Source organism: Xiphophorus hellerii, chromosome 11, assembly GCF_003331165.1.
Source record: "Xiphophorus hellerii strain 12219 chromosome 11, Xiphophorus_hellerii-4.1, whole genome shotgun sequence".
Classification (NCBI taxonomy): Eukaryota; Metazoa; Chordata; class Actinopteri; order Cyprinodontiformes; family Poeciliidae; genus Xiphophorus; species Xiphophorus hellerii.
In genome coordinates, this window is record NC_045682.1 from 17,127,846 (window position 1) to 17,148,196 (window position 20,351).

The 20,351-nt window shown below is 40.5% G+C and overlaps 2 protein-coding genes across 3 annotated transcripts; both read left to right on the forward strand.

Annotated features, from left to right (window-relative positions):
• Positions 1-1,328: 1,328 nt before the first annotated feature.
• On the forward strand, positions 1,329-15,954 carry esrra (estrogen-related receptor alpha). Of its 2 annotated transcripts, XM_032576377.1 has the most exons (8): positions 1,329-1,603; positions 3,392-3,489; positions 8,895-9,278; positions 9,500-9,616; positions 9,736-9,849; positions 10,572-10,739; positions 11,723-11,992; positions 12,749-15,954. In XM_032576377.1, exons 3-8 carry the CDS (start codon positions 8,900-8,902, stop codon positions 13,000-13,002), a joined length of 1,302 nt encoding a protein of 433 aa, XP_032432268.1. In that variant the 5' UTR covers positions 1,329-1,603; positions 3,392-3,489; positions 8,895-8,899; the 3' UTR covers positions 13,003-15,954. The 2 variants fall into 2 exon arrangements, with proteins under 2 accessions (XP_032432268.1, XP_032432270.1); XM_032576379.1 differs by lacking the exons at positions 1,329-1,603; positions 3,392-3,489 and adding an exon at positions 4,438-4,891.
• Positions 15,955-17,283: 1,329 nt separating this feature from the next.
• On the forward strand, positions 17,284-20,097 carry prdx5 (peroxiredoxin 5). The gene is made up of 6 exons (XM_032576380.1): positions 17,284-17,575; positions 18,586-18,720; positions 18,811-18,942; positions 19,031-19,069; positions 19,149-19,213; positions 19,744-20,097. Exons 1-6 carry the CDS (start codon positions 17,480-17,482, stop codon positions 19,847-19,849), a joined length of 573 nt encoding a protein of 190 aa, XP_032432271.1. The 5' UTR covers positions 17,284-17,479; the 3' UTR covers positions 19,850-20,097.
• The last annotated feature ends 254 nt before the right edge of the window (positions 20,098-20,351 follow it).

The window sequence follows — 20,351 nt, forward strand, 5'->3', positions numbered from 1 at the left end:
TCTGCGTGACGGCTTTCTCGTCCGGGATAATGCCGACTCTGCAGCAGAAGGCTGTGATGCAGCCCCGCAGAGTTGCAGCGTCTGCAGCGCCGAGTGAGTGACCTTGTTCAAGGTCGCGCTGACAGCACCGGGAGTTTTTCCTCTAGTGAGTCGCGAGCCCGGCCCGCCACGCGCATGTGACCACATGGTAGATCCAACAGCTCCGACGCCGCGCGCGCGAGAGAGAGAGGGGGGGCAAAGCGAGCGTGACCGCGTCGGTTCCGACCACACAGGCGAACAGGGACCGGGCTATATTTAGAAGCAGATAATGGTGTAGTGTCAAGAGTGGAGGGGTATACACGTACCCAACTCCTAGTTTGAACAATATTATATTTATTTCCTGCCGTAATTTAAGAGCACGAGTCAACGTGGAAGGTTAAACACCCTCTTTTGGGAACTTTACTCTTCTTCAGTCTGGAGTCCAGCTGTACTGAGATGCGGATGTCTACAAAGTTTGAACAGAAAAAACAAAATCACAGTGAAACAGAGCAGCCCTACTGTATCCCCCATCTTAACCCAATTTCAGTGAACTTATGAGCCATTCTTCACTGAACTCTGTCCAGTCAGTGGTACGGTGGACTGAGCCCGGTCAGAGCCATGAGACCAGCAGCATGACAACATTTTCCATAGTGGTGTCCCGCAAGAGATGCAGCTCAGTCTTTCTGGAACACTCTATTATTTTAACTCAGAATAACCCAATAAAACATCTGCAAGCAGTTATATAAACAAAATATAAATACACGTAATCTGCCAAAAGATAAAAAAATATATGTAAATCCGTAATCCTAACTGGAGTGACTGTTTTATGAGGTGACACTACAGTACTGGTAAGTGGGCAGTACAGACTCCGAGAAAGTTACCGGGGCAACGTCACTGATTGAATTTATTTTATTTTGGGGTTGCAGACCCTTATTTTAACGCCGATGATGACGGTGGTGGAGGTGTTGACGGACGTAACGGAGAAACGGCGGACGCAAACCGAGGCAGAGGGAGGAGTGAGGAGCACGAGACAGAGGCTGCGTCATCAGCTCGTCAAGCTAGCGCGAGGAGAGGCGGAAGTTCGGCAGCCGAGCGCGAGAAAATAAAACAACATTTTCTGCTTTATTTAGTTAGATACAGACAGTTTTAAGTTTTTCGAAACATTCTTATATACTGACGTGGAGCTAAACATTTTCTAACGTTACTCGTTGCCTCAAAGCGTCAACTGCTCTCCGAGAGACGTTGCCAGAAGGATACAATTGTTTTATTGTTGCTAATTCTTACCGGAAGTTCTCTGTTTCCCCTCCATGTCTTGACGTTCATATTAAAACACAGCCTAGTTGTGGAAGCCTAAACGGGGAATTGATAACGCCAGTGTCCAGGAGCGAACAGCCGGGTGGAGCTTTCTGGTCTCCGGGTGGAGTTGTTGTTGGTTATCGCCTTATTGCGCGGAGAAACGGCTTAAAGGTGACGTGATGTGAAAAAAAGAAGTCCGGGCGCCATCGGAGCAGTCCAGCCGACTTTCCAGCGTTAAAGACTTGACTTGAGACTGAATAGGATCAACGCGATGCTTCTCCATCTACCAGTAAGTATACCATGTACACTTCCAGCGCTGTGGGTTTGAGGCATTATTGATGTTTTTTTTTTTCTTTTTTTTTTCTGGGCATGCCTCAGTGATTGCCTGACGTGCATTGCACGACTCGCCTGGCAGAGCTCTAAGTTCGCCTGACCGTGTTATTGGGCTAAGGGGCACAACTCGCTGAATAAGTAGTTGTACAAATTGTGTAATAATTTGCGGCACGCGCTTCCTGTCTGTCTTACAATCCTCTCATGTGATCACCTCTATGCTAATTCACGCGTTTGTCCCGTCAGTCTGTCTAATGGTTAATCCCCCTGGCTCCCATCAAACACTTCACGAATCTGCAAAATGATCGTATGAATGAGCACACACACATACAGTAAGCGAAGAATGCAGAGATTTGGCTTGGTTTTGTGCAGTGGTTATTTCTGTCCTTCTGTTTCCACTGCAGCTCTTCGCTAATGACACAAATCGTGAATATTCATAACACCCAGCAGTTCCAGAACTATATATATATATATATATATATATATATATATATCGAGTTATTCATCTCGATTGCAATGCATGGAACTATGTAAGTCACCGTGCTTGCTGGACCAAGATTGGGATCGGTGATCTGAAGGCATAATCCACTTTGGCAATTAACCTTTCACCGGTCCAAGATCAGTAGGCAAGGTCACCACTGGGGTGCCGCTCCGGCTCCACAGAGCGCCGCATTTGAAAGCCTCAAACTGAGTTTAATGTGCAGTCTGTGTGATGCACTGACAGGGACACCCCGCTATCTATAACTTAAACCATAACAAAAACGCTCTTTAACACTTTGCAGGTGTCTAATAACAATGAAAGCACAATTTGACTTAGTTGAGGGTGAAAAGCAAAATCTATTCTGTCCTATTTTTGTTTTTTTTTTTATGAAAGTGATCATTTTACTTTTTAAAATGAACAAGAATGCATTCTCTTTTTTTTCCCCCAGGCTAAAATTCGCCCTATCTAAACTAATTTTGGTAAAGATTTACCGAGAGTTGTAACCAAACTTCTGCCTACACGACTTCAGATGAATGAGGGACAAGGTGTTGGCTTTACTCTGTCTGTCCTTCAAGCATTCCTGTGACTGTGACCTTTGGAGTGTGTCATGCAGCATTCAAGGGGGAGGGTAGAGTGAAGATTTCTGCATAGACACACTGGGTGTATTTATATTTGAAAAGGAAGTTGTTTTGCTGCTAGTATATGCAAGTTTTTGGATTGAGAAACCAAGACTACTAATAGAAGGTATGGACTAAGATAAGAAAATTATTATGGTACAACAGTTTTGAATAATCATACCACAGTTGTTTTATATAATGTTATTCTAGCAAACACGTGTTGACATGGTGCAGCTGATTTATTTGATGCCAAAAAGCACCAGTGACTTCACTGAAAATATTTCCAAGTAGTCAAATTTCTCTTTCTGATAAGTGTGGGAAAGTTTTGGTGGGCTTTTTTCAGCCAGCTGACCAGCAGTGTGCACAACAAGTTTGGGAGGGGCGACATTATACTGCTGTAAACAGTCGATTTAAACCACAAAAACTATGACAAATCCAACTTAAGTAGTTTTAAATCTAGGAGAAAATGTTAAAATCTTGGTATATTTTGTGACTAGAAACTGACCAACATTAACTTGATGTATATCACATGAGTGTAATTGGTAAGCCTTTTACAAGTTGTGAAAAAATGAAAAGTTAATTTAACGTTTTAAAAGATAGCTATCTTCTTGCTTTGTGTGAAACTCAAAGCTCTTTGCTTACTTTGCAGATGTCCTGATAACTACAGACCTGCAGCAAGAACAAGCCAGCGATCTGCCGACCAGGAGTGAGCAATATATAGGTTTCAAGCTCCAGTTCACAAAACAGGTAAGCTGCCCCCACATTACCTTTTATGTTGATGAAATATTTGTCCACAAAACTATGCTTCAGTAAGGATTATAGATGTCCGGGTGAGTCACCGCTCTTCAATCCTGTGATGGACCTTCGGCTGACATTGTTAACGTCTTTTTCAAAAAGTAGTCACTCAGGCTAAAGACAGAAGAGAAATAAACAAAGTATGAAGAGTAGAAGAAGTTAGGTTTGAATTTCAAATCAAAAACACTTTAAGCAGCATGCAGGTCGAATAATTTGTGGAATATTGTATCGCTGTCAAGCACTTCTGCTGTCATCAAAGCCACAACATAGATCTGTCTTTTAGTCTTTTACTTCAAAGTTTATGGTATAAACTGTATAGAATGGTCTTTGATTACCCTGCTGATTAAAAAAACAAGTCAAGTGATGATCAAATATCAGCTTGTGAGAGAGAGGACGGTCTTTCGTCTAAGATTAGTCTAAGTAGCAAATCAAAAAGGAAAAACAACACAATAAAATATCTGTTTGAAAAAGTTGTTTGCAAGTAATAATGTTTGCCTAATAATACAGTTGAATTGTGGTCATTTCATCATCATACATTTCTCTTGGGTGTTTCGTACTCGACTGTTCTGGTACAAAATGAAGGAATCTTTTTCTCTTTTTTTTTTTACCTGCTTCAACAGCCTCAGATTTAAAATATTTTCAAATCATGTAATAGTCTTCTGTACGGAGAAATGGTTATGTTACTTCAATAATTAATATCTGTCAGCAGGAGGCCGTTCAGAATCATTTTATTTAGATCAATAATCACAATCTCTTATCATTTCATAACTAAGAGATCAAATTTTGGTGGAAGTATGATTTAATATAAATTTTCAGAAAATAATCTTCAGCTAAGTTAAATTATGTAATGGATTTTAGACTATTTTATATTAAAAAAAAAGACTAAATGATATGTAACTGAAGATAAAGGCAGAACCCTGTTTATTTCATCCCTTGAATTAATAAAGTTACAACTGGAACTAGAATATTTCTGCAATATCATAACTTTTGTTTTAGTCCCAACATCAGAAGAGAGTCTTAACTAGAGTTAACTCCAAGTCTCTGTTTTTTATTTTATTTTATTTTAATGTGAGTCTAGCTGCTTTAGAAAGACATCAACTTCCAGTGTAAAACCGGTTTCTTGTCAGCTCCCAGTGCTGCTGCTGGATCTAATGTGTTTAGCCCCAGCAGATCCATCCTGATCACAGCAGCTGTTGCAGAAAGCCGATGTGGCCCGGCCCATGTGAACACGCAGCCGACACAAGCTAGCAAAGGCTTGGCAGTCTGCTCTCAGATTCTCCTGTCCAGCCTGTGCCATGAAACCACACCGTGGACAGAGCTAACCGCTAAGTACTGTAGTGGTCGCGGCTGTACGGTAAGACGCCGACTTGTCCCGGGCAGAGTGACAAAAATAAACCGCAGTGGGAGAGAAGGAAGCCGGCCAGTCAGGATTAACACCAGCTAGCCAGCTTAGTTAGCTAAGGTTAGCTAACATACAGCTGTCATCCTAATGTTGACGCTAGCTAATGCTAACGCTACACCTAAAGTGCTGGCAGGGGTTCACGTCGCCGCAACACACGTTTTCTATGCTGGGTGAAGTTAATAAAACATTTATATCCGTGTTTAACTTGACACGAGTTTAATTATGTTTTAATTAATGTAGCTATAATGGCCTGCATGTATTCCATTTTCTTCAATGTTTTCTGCCAAAGCATATGTCGAGGTGGCCAGCAGTGCACATGGTTGATTAATTGATTTACTTAATCTCAATGCTGATCATGTAGATTTTTGCACAAGGTCTGTTAAGTAAGGGATTCTCTATGCTGCATAACTCAGTCCAACTAAGCTAAACTTTAAACAGGCTGGGTTTGCTGTGACCCCCTTTCTGCTTTCCAAACAGTCCTCTCCTAACCTGAGAGGGCAAACTCCAAAAAACGTGTGCCAGCACCTGTGGGTTTGTAAGATCCACTTTATCAAAGCAAACTTTGCTTTGAGATGATTGTTTTAGCAGCAACTGAAATCCCCTGTTGTATTATTCAGTCCAAGTATTCATGAAATTTTGCTTAGAAATTGACTCAGTTTTCCTAATATCTTTGTGTCACTGGGGGCTTCTCTAATTTTTCCTTCCTTAAGCAAGTCTCAAGTTTACACGTCTGATATTGAACAGCTCTGATCACCTTCACAACAACAGATTATGCCTGGGGAATAAATGAAAAAGTATTCAGCGGATTAGGAACAGCCGTGTGTTATCAGGACTGTGTTTGTGTAAAGGAGTGCAGAACACCGGGGTCACGCTAAATAAATGCATGTAGAGATGTGAGTCATATCAGACTGTAAATGTTGTCAGTAGATGCCGGTGCGTAATAGACATCTTTTGCAAGCAGTTGGGGCAGTTTAAACATGATAACAGAGTAAAGGCTTAATGCAGTGCGATAACAAACTAGACTTATCTATGAACCCATTATTATTTTAGTCTAGTTTAGAATTTATCATTGCAGTTTTCTACCCAAACTGTTGTTGTTGTTTTTTTCTTCATGTTCCGAAGCATGGAGTTCAGCTAAATGAATTTGGAGATTTGCAACTCTTCATAAATTCGTCGGCTGCCATGTGCTTATCTGGATGGTTGGGGAAAAAAAACGAGAGAAAAATGTTTTGCTGAAGTTGACCGCCACTGTAGACACACAGGCCAGGCTCAAAAGTCACAGCCAATTCTTAACTGGATTCAAGTTATTTAGGCTGCACAGATGCCGTTGCGCTCAACTCATGCATTGGGAGCAAGAGCGCCGTCGGTCATCATCGGTGATGATCTGAAACCTCGAAGCAGAAGAGGTACAGATTGGAGTCCGATAAATTAGTGCATGTATGGATAACCTGGCTTGTGTTTTTGTTTTTAAACATATATACTGTATATGTCTTATTTCAAAGAGATTGGACTTCTTTTAGGCTTATTTACGAAAGACTTCAGAACTAAGTTACTGGAAGCTGAATTACATTTTAGAAGCACAAGTTCACGTTGGGTTCCCATTTGGCAAAAAATATCTGGATTTTATACGCAATCTTAGATCCTCCATAGTACACATTTGGTCACCATTTTGAATGAATTAGTTAAAAATTAAACAAGGCTGTGTAAAGTATTTTACTTTTTGGATACTTAGAGGTGTGCTTTGTTACCTTTTCTTCTTAATTTCCTGTTTTAAATTTGGGGTTTGCACACAACCCTGGTCCCAGTCGCAGGTTACTGCAGTACCTTTACCGCATTACTCCAACATAAGTCATATCTCTGGATCTGAAGGAGGAGTGGCCAGTGTTTATGAGCACTGTGACCTTCATTCTGTCACCTTGGCTGTTTTAACGGCTAGAGACACGGCCGACACAATTCACACCGCGGGGATCGTCCGAGGACTCTAGAGTTTCATCTCAAAGTATTAAACGCTACATTTTGATCGGCAGGTAAAAATAATAAGCAAGGAAGAAAGAGCCACCAAGAAGGTGTCATGTTAGATTTAGGCAGGTTGAGCACCACAGTTTGTGTCGAGAGTGTTTTTTTTTTCTTTTTTCTGCTGTTCTGTTCTTTACTATGACGGTGTTTACAGTCAACTCACACCGCTTCTGTGATATGAGTTCAAACCTTAAACCCGGCAGATGTAAACGCTCGACTACATGGAGTTGAGGTTGGCTATAATTGACTGAGCTCTGTAGCTGAGATTAAGTTTTCAGCCAGTTTATTTAGCTTTCTCAGCAAGGAGAACATGGATCATTTTTGTTGTGTTTGCTGTGGTTTATTCAATTTTGGATATGGCATTGCTTTTGCTTTAGAAGTAAAAAAAAACTACTTTATTTAACAGTTGTATTAATAATTGAGTTGTTCAGTGTGAACATTCTCATGTTATAAGATGGCGCTCTAGAAGCACATTTCAAAATGTTAAATGGCTTTGATTATAATTTTTGTTGACATTAGGTACGGCCCAGTTTGAGAGTCTTGCAGGAAAAATCTGCATTTTTATTCCCACTAATTCACTCCTTGGATTTCCATAGTTCAGAGTGACGTTAGCCAAGATCTACCATCTTTTTTTTTATAAGAACACACAGATATTTTCTGTCATTTGTTCCTTTAGTTTTAAGGAAAAAGGTGAGGAGGGAAAATGTTTTTAAAATCAGAAATTGAATTTGGTATTAAAACTTCAGAGATTTTGATTTTCTTAAACCATATTTCCCAACCCTACTGGTTTCACAGTATGTACGCAAAAATTAAAAAAAAAGAAAAAGTGAATGACATGAGCCTTTATTTAACAAAATAATATATTTCAATTAATTTATTTACTATACGTCACAGTACAAGAACATACCAGCCGTACGTTAGTGAAAAAGAAAAAATGTACTACAGGTTAATGAGTGAATATGTATGACCATGTATTAAATTAACAAAATAATGTAATTCATGTAAGGTTACCTAAACATTTATTATCTTGAGATAAGTTTAAACCTGCTAAACTTTATATTAGAACTCAGCTGCTTTTAGCTGATCTGTGCTGTAGAGTAATGGCTCATATTAGCAACTCAGTTACTTGAGGTACCTGCTTGAAGTAGCTAACCACTGTTGGCATTTGCAGCGTGACCTTTAATATGAGCACTCTTTTTGCATTCATGCTGTAACACCTGTCTGTGTTTTTCAGCAGCTGACTTTCTTTCTAGAAGTTAAAAGAAGTAGCATCTTTATTTTTTTCTTTTCTTACAGTCAGCTGACTGGAAGTATATAGAAACATGTGGGGGAGGGTAAAGTTTAGTTTACTCAATTTAGGCTAGGAAAATTACAGGCACTAGTAAGCCTGTTAAATTAGAATGAGTTTGATTATTTTTATTTTGATAACTTCTTTTATTTAATGGAGATTTTGTTTACAGAGACATAAACCATTTTATTCATGATTTCAGTTGTAATTGGGTTTTTATTTGATTTTGTTTGTTTTTTGTTTCTTTCGGCTATTTAAAATATTTTGCAGTTCTAGTGTGAAGTGTTCTTTACAAAAGTAAAGCTTCTTGGTCTCTGAGAGGACGAAGTTGCACTATATATTAACAAAACGGTCTCCAAACAACATCGTTTATCGCAGTCATTTCTGGGACAGTTTATTGTGACAGGCGTAGAACTTGGTTTCTCTGGCAACAAAGATTTTATACCACAGGAATCGATCGTTGTTTTAATTGCGTCTACACCTGGAGCTCATTTACTAGGTATTTAAATAGCTAAAAAAAAAAATTCTGGTAAAAGTGAAACTTCCTACTTAAGTCCAGTCAGCTTTAACGCTCTTTAATGTGGTTTAATGTGCGGTAGCGTGCTCTGCACCTGCATTTACTTTGACCTTTCTTTGTTTTTGCTCCGTCAGGCATCATGTCTTCCCGGGAGCGCCGCTCTGAGGTCTACATAAAGGCGGAGCCGAGCAGCCCGGAGGGAGGCGGCGGAGGCCGTACCAGCCCCGGCGGGGTCTCCTCGGACTCCTCTCAGAGCGGCGGCGGGGGCACCAGAGGAGACGGCGCCAAGCGCTACTCGCCGCCGCTCTACACGCCGGCCCTGCGCTGCCATTTTAAAGACGAGCCCGGCGACGGGGCGGAGGAGGGCTCCGCCGGAAACGGAGCGGGGCGCTGCAAGTACGCCCTGAGCACGCTGCCCAAGAGGCTGTGTCTGGTGTGCGGGGATGTGGCTTCAGGTTATCATTACGGCGTGGCGTCATGCGAGGCTTGCAAGGCCTTCTTCAAGAGAACCATTCAAGGTGTGTGTATGTGTGGGTTGTGGTGCATAATTTCATAACACACCGACCATGTAATGTGTCACTGTAACCTTTAAATGCATTTATTATGCATTAATGAGAGACGGTGTCGCTGAGATGTTTACTTCAATGATCATGTTTAGTAGCTCATGCTGATCTAAATAAAGAATCAGTGATGAAGATGACTTCTATTTCACCTTAAACTTCTGTTTTCTCTCGTTAAGGTAACATTGAATACAGCTGCCCTGCATCAAATGAGTGCGAAATCACCAAAAGGCGAAGGAAAGCCTGCCAGGCATGCCGCTTTACCAAGTGCCTCAAAGTAGGCATGCTGAAAGAGGGTAAGTGTTTGACGTCGCATACTGGCTCATTTTCAGCTTTTTGGGTTTTGCACCGTACGTTAATTGCTGATTGATTGGCTTTGCTCTGAGCTATTTTAAGTATTTCTTTCTGTTTTTAGGAGTACGTCTTGACAGAGTCAGAGGTGGAAGGCAGAAGTACAAAAGACGCCCAGAAGTGGAGAACGCAACATATCAGAGCGCCCCTCTATCTCTGACGAAAGAGAGCGAAAAAGGTGAAATCTATCCTCCATCTATTTTTTGTTTTTTTCTTTTCACCTTTTGAGTTCAAACAGATTTATTTGTGCAAATAAGAACAAAACTTTTTCATTTGGACCTGATACTTTTTAAAAAACAAACACTAATGAGCTCAGTCTGAGATAAAGTGGGTAACTTGTGAAACACTTAATACCTGTATAACCACTATATGTAATGTAAATGGTATATTTCACTTATACCATAAAGCAATGTTTATATGATACATTAAGCTAGCCATAATCCAATGATTATTATAAGAAACATATTTAAGGGGGTCTACAATTTGCTCTGATAATTTATTTTATTTTTGTTTGGCTGCAGTTGCTTCTAAAAAAAATGCTAAATGTTTAAAAGCTAAATTGTTTAAAAAATAGAAGCCACACACAAAGGCACATTTTAGTAGAGCATTTACAGTGGAATTGCAAAAATCTTTTCCTTTTACTTTCCTTTGTGTTTGTGAATTGATTAAAACATTCATTTAGACTAAAAACGGCGCCCTCTACTGCTAACAAAGCCTCATTGTACTCCTTATGGTTCACAAAAGCTGCATTAAAATTTAACGAACCTTTCAGCTTTTGCTGTTAAACAAATCTAGCTGCTCCATTATCAGAGGAACAAATCTGGGTATAAATTAGTTATATTTCCGTAACTTATGAGTTTTCACAGGTTAATTAACCGTTTGCTTTGTGTTTTCATGCAGGTTCCTCCAACATCATCGTGTCCCACCTTCTAGTGGCAGAGCCCGAAAAGTTATTTGCCATGCCGGACCCTCTGCAGCCCGACACGGCCCAGCGGACCCTCACCACCCTCTGTGACCTCGCTGACCGCGAGCTGGTTGTGATCATTGGCTGGGCCAAGCACATTCCTGGTAAGTGATGGTGACAGAGAAAAGAAGTGGAGCTAAAGGCATCTATGGCATAATAGCAATGTAAGAGATTAAGAAGATCTGTTCCCACTGTATAGTAACGAGGTATTTTAAGGTGATTGGGTCATGTGGCTTCAGTATTCAGTAAAGGAGGTGTTTATGGTGTTATGACTGTGCTCACCTTGGAGCAGGAACAGCGGCTCCTCTGCTGCAGCTCCCCCTCTAACACACTTCCTTGTCATTTAAAAGGATTGCATTGTTATTTTTATAACCTGCCTATAAGTGTGGATTTACAAATACAGATTTTTGTTTTCTCCACCAACTGAAAATTTGTTGTTGTGCTACCTTCAGAAAGATATTAAGCACGCGTCTGCTAAGAGGGAATTACGTCATCATTCACAGCAGCATCTGTTGTGTGCATTTTGTATAATTACCTCTGAAACATGGATGAAATGAGATTCTGGAGGCGTCAATGAGTACAAATCTTTTGATTTCCTGTTTTTGTTTTCTCATTGAAAAGGTTACTTCTCAATAAGAATCTTTTTAATCACTCAGAGATTCATATGATATATTCGGCCCAATAGGATGTTCCTAGGTTATCTATGACAAACTTTACATATACCCTTATTTTTATTGTTTTTCTCTTCTTTTCCCATCCCAATAATTCATAATGACTTCCAAAAGTATTCATACCCCATATGGGTTTTAGAATACTTTTAAAAAGAATGTGGGGGATTTGTATTTGGTCCCCTATATTTTGATACCCCAAGTAGAAAGGAAGCTGCGTAAAGATGACCCAAAACATAGAGCCATAGCTGCAATAGAACGGTTAGCGCTAAACCAATCAGGCAGTCATTTGTTAAGATGTTATTTGTTTGTCATGTAGAGTCGGATGAGCAGCTCCCTACACCAATAATGTGTGAACCTACCATGTTCTTCTCAGACAAACCTTGTGGATGTCTTTATGCCTCTTGTGCCTCCTGCAGGCTTCCTGTCTCTGTCTCTAGCAGACCAGATGTCCGTGCTGCAGTCGGTGTGGCTGGAGGTGCTGGTTCTGGGCGTAGCGTACCGCTCCATCGGCTGTGAGGACGAGGTGGTCTTCGCCGAGGATTTTGTCCTCGATGAGGAAATGTCGCGCGTTGCCGGACTGACGGAGCTAAACGCCGCCATTAGCCAGCTCGCACGCCGTTTCCGTGCGCTAAATGTGGACCGAGAGGAGTTTGTCATGCTAAAAGCCATCGCTCTCACAAACTCGGGTACTAAAACTTGAATTTTTATGCACTAACCTCATTCAGCCTCATGATCTGTTAACTGTGTTCAACACCTCTGCATATTTACTTTTAAATCTTCTCATAGATTGACTGAATGGCTAACATGTACATAATAAACTATTAAAGTGCATTAGGTGTTTTATTAAGGTGAACAAATGTAGAGCAATAAAACAAGTGTCTGTTATCGGTGTTTCAAAAACGGCTGATTCAGCGATGTCCTTTTATGTTAAGGCTGACGGTTAACATAAGAGAAACTATTAGAAGTGATTGTCATATCTCATCCACACTGATGCAGTTTCTTCTGCAACAGATTGTTTGCATTGTACCTACAAAACAAATGTTAGTTGACAGTAATTGTCTAGAAAGAAAACCAATTTAAAACGGTTGCGTTACTCGCCATTCGCTGAGTTTTGCAGAATAATTGTGCAGCCAACAGGGAGAGCTTCCTAGTAGCTGCAGGTGTTCTCTGGCAACACCGGCTGAATGAATTAAACGGCACACATTCAATTCTATTTATACTTTAGAGCGAGGGGGGAAACATCCAAGGCCAATGAGGCTACATTAACAACAGTGGGAGAAGTTGTAGGAAAGTCTGCAGTCCAAGCTGCTTCTTAAAAACGCAGATTTAAAGACTCAGCGATGGGAGCAAACGCCAGAGAAGAATATATTGGCACAATCTGCATATTCTTGTTTCATTCAACTGGAACAAAAAGCTAAACTAATCTACGTTGTTTCTGTCAGACTCTGTTTACATCGAGGACATGGAGGCTGTGCAGAAGCTCCGGGACCTCCTCCACCAGGCCTTGCTGGACCTGGAGTGTCAGCGGCGCCCGGACGACCCCCAGCGGGCGGGACGCCTCCTTTTAACATTGCCGCTCCTCCGACAGACTGCCGGCCGCGCGCTCACCACTTTCTACAGCATCAAGACCCGTGGCGGTGTTCCCATGCACAAACTATTTCTGGAGATGCTGGAAGCCATGATGGACTCTCCCTAGAGTGTGGAGCAAGAAAAAGAAAAACAACCAACAACAGAGCTGGTCTACAAGACTGGACAAGTGTTTTCTTTTTTTTTTTTAAAGAAAAAAACAAAAACAAAAAGGAAAGTTTTTATTAGAGACCTATTGAGGGATTTATGCTTCTCATTTTAAGCAAGGAAAGTATAAGAAAATAAACTGTATTCACATTTTTTTAGACGGATTTTGCTTTTTACACCACGCGGTACCTGCCAAGCTCCAGTTAAAAAAAAAACAACAAAAAACTGCAAGTGTGACAGCGTAATATTTGAACTAAATCATGGAAGGCTTTTTGTTTTTTTTTATGGCATCAAGCTACGAATACTTTACCACTTCACTTTTAGGTACACAACAGACTGCAATCTGTGTAGCTTTTGAACTTTTTAACATAATGCTACATCTGCACATAAAAGCCATATTGAGACATCTAGTGTAAGGCTTGAGGGTCCATTGAGGTGGGGGGTGGGGGACAGGAGTTGTAGGCAAACCCGTAGGGGTTACTTGCAATATTTCTTTATTCAAAAGGTTTTATTGGCTCTGGTGCGCTTTGACAGCGCTCAGAGAGGAAAGTGGGTATTGAGAGAGGGGGAAGACATGCGGGAATCAAACCTGCGACGGCCGCGTCGTGGACTGAGGCCTCCTTACGTGGGTTGTGCGCCACCCCAGCGCCAACGCAGCACCCCCTACTTGCAATATCTTAAAAGCAATATCATCCATGACTTTCAAAATATAAAAACAATTTGCTTGTTAGTGTTTGTATCAGTTGTTCTGCATACTTTGGACCCCAAGTGCTTATTGTTATTTTTTTAATTCTATTCTCTTGTATTCTAGGAATACAGGATGTATGTGTGGAAAACAGGAAAGACTACAACTTTTTTTTTTTAATAAGAGGGTTATTTAACATTAAGCCACTGAGAAGTTCCGGATGGATTCTAAACGTTACGCTGTACGCCGGAGGATCGGGCATATCCATAGAATTTTGTCCTAGCAGCAAAAACCTGGCTTCCAGCAGCATGCGTGTCTGCGGTCGCGTGCAGCGGAAAACAAATGCGATCAGGGAAGAGGACAACTTTATTTATTTTATTTTTTTGACATTAAAGTTTTGGTGGCGGCGACAGTGGCTGGATTAGCGATGGATCCGCCTCATTTTGCTTGTTTTTATAACGCCATCCTTCCTACCCTCTCACCTTCTTCGTCCACTACAACCACACTTTGACCTCTGCAGCTGTGTCTAAAAAAAAAAAAAAAAAAAAAAGGAAATGAAGAAAAAACACTTCTTTCATACTGGGGCTGCGATATGTAACACTAACCTACATGACTGCTAATGCGCGCGGTGAGATTTCGCTGCATTTTTCTGCAGCGACGACGAACATTGCATAAAAGATCTCGGAACGGTTTCGGTTTGAGATCCTTCTTCCTCCTCTTCCTCCTCTTACTGTGGATGCACATGGTGAACTTGAACCCGCACCCTGGATCGGTGCTCAGGGCTACAAGACGTTCAGCTTATGCAACATCTTTCTTTTAGATGTTGAAACCTTGTCTGGTTAACGTGTCGAAGGTCCTACTCTTTATTAGAATTATTTGTATAGTCACAGTGTAAATGATCATTTAGGTAAGCAAAAAAAAGAAATCTGATGTTTAAGAAGGAAAAAAAAAAAAGAAGAAAGAAAGATAACCAGATCCCTATAACTAGAGACCAAAACGGTCAATTCTCTTTTAGCTATGTACAGTTCCATTTAAATAAACAAACATGCAATTTGTAGTGGAAGCTAAATAAAAATAAAAAGAAAGCCAGCAGATGTAATACTAATTCCCCCCATTACAATGTTTGTGCAGCTTACTATGTGCTGATGTTTGTAAAAACTTTAAACTTAGTTTTCATATAGTTTCCCTCTTAGGATATAAGGGTACTTACATTGTGACTCTGTTGTGGGTTTGAAATTTTCATGCGGGCTTTAATCAATGTTGTTTTTATTTTTTGGGGGGGGGGAGGGGTTGTTAGTTTAGGGATCAATTTCAAATGGCACTATAAATGCAGTGGCTTAGTAAGGCTACAGAAGGCTACCTCAGGAGGCAGCATCAGCCACATGGCCAACTAACTGTGGAGAAAACGATCAACTTGCATATTGGATTTAGCGAATTCGTTGAGCCCGAGTTTGTCTCATTTTTGGTTTTTAAGATGTATCTGACTCAATAATCCTGCTTGAATAGTTGGTGCAGCAGCAAAACTACACTAGCAACATCAGATATCTGGCAGAATGTGACCCTGATTAGCTGCTGTTATCTGACGTTTTTGTTTATTTTTTTTATTATTTTTCATTTTATCTCTGATTTCTTTGTTACCGCGCAGTTCTTTATTGCAAAGATGGAGTGGTTCTGTTTATGTCTGTGTGTTTTCGGTACAATGGGTTTCGGGGGGGATTGGATTGATCGCTTGTGGTGTCGCTGTTCAAATTATACAGTCATTTATAGGTTCTATTACTAATGTGCACATTAATATAAATGAGCAATACAACAAATTACCAAACCTCACACATTTCCTTGTATAGCCATCGTGTACATTTAACATCACCAGTTATAATTATTAAATAAATAAAAAAGAAAAACAAGTTAATGTTATTTAGAAAATTCAAATCAATGTTTGTATTTTGAAAGAGTATTTAAATGATTAAATTCTATTTTTTACTCAATTTACTGTCGTTTGTTGACACTGCTTTAATTTTGTGTGCGATACCGGCTGTAAATTTCTGTGTAGGCTTTTTTTTTTTTTTTAGGTAAACAGTTTGATGTCCTTGTCTAAACATGTTCACATTAAACTCACTGTGACATAGAAGAAGAAGAAAAAAAACCCCAGATCTTCCACTGTCTGACGCAGCAGGGAGTGGATTATTGTAGGTGCTTTGTGTTGTGTAATAAATGGACACACCACCACCACACATCATTGGACTCATATCTCTGTGGATGTGTTATCTATACGTGTTGTGTTTTTTACCATTCTCATACAGACGTCGACATCGGACGCCCTCACTGTTCACGCAGCTAACGAGCAGCTAATCCTTTTAAAGTAAATCAGCCCATTCATTTAAATCAATTTGGCTTTGGTTGGCGTCCATCTGTTTTTCCTCTCACCTCTAAGCAGACCTTAGATAGTGTGATAGTGTTGGAACCCTGTTCCTCGGGTACTAAATGCTCTCCGTTTAGCATAATTAATCAGTGTGCTATGGCTTGTGTTTTGAGAAGAGTTGGGGAAAGGAATCACACAGTGACTTATATAGTCAGAGCCTTTGAACTTTTTCACGTTTTGCCATAGTTGATGATCTTTGCAAAACGGCAAAAGCTCAGCCAGATTGGATGGAGAGTGTTTTGACCTTCAAGTCTCGCCACAGACTCTCAATTGGATTTAGGTTTGAACTTTGAGCCACTTACTGTTCCACTGTCGCTCAGGCTGAATGCTTGGAAGGTGAACCTCTGCTCCAGCCTCTAGCATGCTCTCTGTCATAACTCCCCCGTTTTTAGCTGCTTCCATCTTACCATCACCTCTGACCACTTTCCCTGCCGCTAAGTAGAGCATGATGCTACCACCGCTATGTTTCACAGTAATGATTCTCTGTTTAGGATGATAGGTGAATTTTGGTCTCATCTGACCAGAGCACATTTCAACTTGATTTCTATGCCCACTGCTGTGATTGTAGGAAACTGCAGATCGTGGAACTTAACGTTCCTTTTGCCACTGTTCCATATAGGCCAGTTTTGTGGTGTGCATGGCAAGTGGCTGTCTTAAGATGCCCACACCTGAGCTGGGAATCTCTGCAGCTCCTCCAGGGTACAGCTGGATCTATACTGACTTTAAATTGCATTGTCTACGTAGCTCTATATCTTGATCACACTGCATTTTATTTAGGGGTATCAGCGTGAAGAGGAAAATAAATACATTTTTGCATGTATTATTTTCCTTCCATTTCACATATACACTACCTTGTGTTGGTTTTTCCCAAGTTACAATACGACCCAAGTTAATGGTTGTAACATGACAAAATGAGAAAAGGTTCAAGAGGTTTAAAATATTTTCAATACAGACATAATTACCCCGCTTTAACAAAGGGACAGCTGTGGATACCATGGCCACGTTCCCTTTAGCAGAGACTGTGGCTAAGGAATAATTAGCTCTACAAACAAACCTGTATTAGCATCACTATTAAACACTATTGAGGCTTATAGCTGCTACTAGCAGATGGCGCTGTGATACAGATTTAGCAGGTCTGAACCTGAAAGATAGGTTAAGTCCTCTCAGACAAACTCTGGGTGGGACACATCCACGGGCATTTGGAGTGAATGTAAATAACAGAGTGGCCGTAAAACCAGTCTGACGTGCCTCTGAACACTCCGGGCTAAATACACCAGTCGTGACGCAGTCCTCAAGGCTAGCCCCGGTTAGCTGCGCAGCTACAGCGGAGCCATTATGTTTTCCCTGACGGGCTCTCTCCTGAAAACCCCCCGAGTCTTCCGGTGCGTCAGACTGCTGCGCTGTTCTCCAGCCACCAAGATGCCGATTAAGGTAACAAACTTTCAGATAGCGTTAGCTTTGATGAACGCCTTTGACCTTTAGCGAATGGGATAACAAGTATTGCCCTGCCAAAAAAATAAATGTATTTACGTTGTTTTTGGGGTCTGGCTGTAGCTCGCGGGGCTCTCACGCTGTCGCCATGACAGCCGATTAGCGCATAATGTTCTGTTAGATGTAATTCAGCAGCAAGTTATGCTCGACTTGGAGCTATCGACTGAAACCTAGCATTTGGTAATAAACGGCCTCTTTAGTTAACACTACTTCTTTGTGACTATTTTTGGAAACCATTTTGCTCATTAAAAGATATTCCTGGTACAGAACAGAAGGGATTTATTCACATATAAGTCTTTTCGCTCTTCATTCTCCTTTGTCATTGCTGTGCTTGTATGGAGGTGAAATAATTACATGTGGATGAGTCAACCTGTGTTTTTCAACTTTAAGCGTTTACGTTGGGTGCACACTTTGAAAATGTCAAGAAAATTAATTAATAAATGTATAATTTATGAGTATGGTGATTTGTCTCCATCTAGTGGCCTTTAATCGGCGTTCGCATATTTTGGAATAACCAAAATTTCTGTCAGTAAAGATATTTATCTTACCATTAAAACAAGGCATAAAAGACAAAAAGCTGCTTATTATCCCATGTAAGATCCGTGCAGTTTATGTATATAGTCTAGGTCATACAGGTTTAATATAGTTTCTATTATATAGAGTCCAATTGGGTCCAAATTGAGTTCACTTCATTCTAATACTATGAAATAGTCAAATGCAGATCAGTCTTCCTTTGTGTTCATATTCATCTGTGCTCCATAAATAGATTTATTTGAAAGTTGAGAAATGAAAAGATGTTTATTTTAACAAATCAAAATGAAAAATTAGTTCAAATTTCAAAATATATGCTACTAGCTGGAATGGGAAAAAAAAATAAAGTGAACATTTTAAAAGACCGGCGTTGCTCTAGCTCAATTTTTAATCATCTTTCTTGTCCTGATCTCTGTCAGGTTGGTGAAGCTCTTCCTGCAGTGGAGGTCCAGGAAGGTGAACCAGGAAATAAAGTGTCTATGGATCAGCTGTTTAAGGGGAAAAAAGGAGTCCTCTTCGCCGTACCCGGAGCCTTTACCCCCGGCTGCTCTAAGGTGAGGCCCCCTGCCGTTGACTCCACTTACCGTCTCCTCCACACACTGACCTTTTCATCAGCCGCCCTCATTCTTTCTCTGCTGTTGCAGACTCACCTTCCAGGCTTCGTGCAGCAAGCCCAGGAGTTGAGGAGTAAAGGCATACAGGAGGTGGCGTGCATTTCTGTCAATGATGCATTCGTCATGGCTGCATGGGGAAAGGAGCATGGAACAGATGGAAAGGTATATATCGGATGGAAATATGCAAAATGCGAGCTTCTAGTGTGGAGAAGTGTTGATTTATTTGTTTTCTTTTTTTTCTTCTGTGTAGGTTAGAATGCTGGCTGATCCCACTGGTGCATTTGCAAAGGTAAAAATAAATGTCCCCTATATGCCAGCTTAGTTCAAAGTCTTTGTACTCATCAGTTCTTCCTGTTTGTGTTCATTAGGCGGTCGACCTGCTGCTTGACAGCGATACGATTGTGCAGGTTCTGGGCAACAAACGCTCCAAGAGGTAAGCATTGTTATAGTTATGACTCTGATTTTAATTTCACAATTAAATAGCAGTTTAATTTAGTTCTGAATGTTTATGAACTTAAGGTATCTTTATCTTGTCTTAATAAGGTTGCATGCCCTTTACTGTTGTTACAGTTTTTTCCCCTTATGTTTTCTAATAAATAGTAATCCAATGAAGTTGTTAAATTGGACCTAAAACGACAAAACAAATCAGTAAAACCGCTGTGTTAGGAATTTAATGAAAGTCAAAAAAGTGTGGTTTAAAACAAAACTGATGTATCTTAGACTATCACTGTTAGATACTCTTTACTTGACGACTACAAGATGTGTAAAGTCATAAATATAGCTAATCGCAAAACATTTAAAATATTTGTTTTTGTGAATGTACCGAAATAAATCTGGAAATTTGATTGACTTCCATGTCTAAAGTTTTTAAAACTGTAATTGTGGTTGTTTTCAGAGATGGCTATTCACTTGCTTGTGCAGATTACGATCTAAATCCTTCGTATTCTGAATAATCTGCTTCAGATACGCAATGTTGGTGGAAGACGGAGTGGTGAAGAAGATCAACGTGGAGCCGGACGGCACTGGGCTGACCTGCAGCCTCTCCTCCAACGTTCTGGCTGAGCTGTAGGCTGCTGCTGTAGCTTATTAAGGCTAGCTCCTCTCCCTCAGCTACTGTGAAAGTTGTACTAACGGAGCTCGCCTCCTGCCGACTCGACTTTGCCTCTCTTCCCAAAGACGGATGCAAACGCCGGACACAGGTGTCAGGAGGAAGGTGATTAATGCGCACAATATTGACACGAAGAGCAATCCCTTGCACAGCCCTTTAGTCTTTGTATACTCTTACTTAAAAGTTAATAAACGTCATTCTTTTCCTCATTGTGTGTGTTTTTTTTTAAATTAATTTCCATTAAGAAAAATAATTTCTCTTCTGAATTTTATATTTAAAACTCTACACCTGCTTCAAACATTTCACTTTCAGTTCCAGAGAGCTTTCAGGCATTTCTTCACTCCATAGGCAAAACAAATTTATGCAGATTGGTTTGAAAACTCTCCACCGGTGTGGGATAGTCTGTGATAAAAACTGAGCCTCCAGAAATGGTCGCTTTAGCATCCTGCAGGGTTAGTGTTAA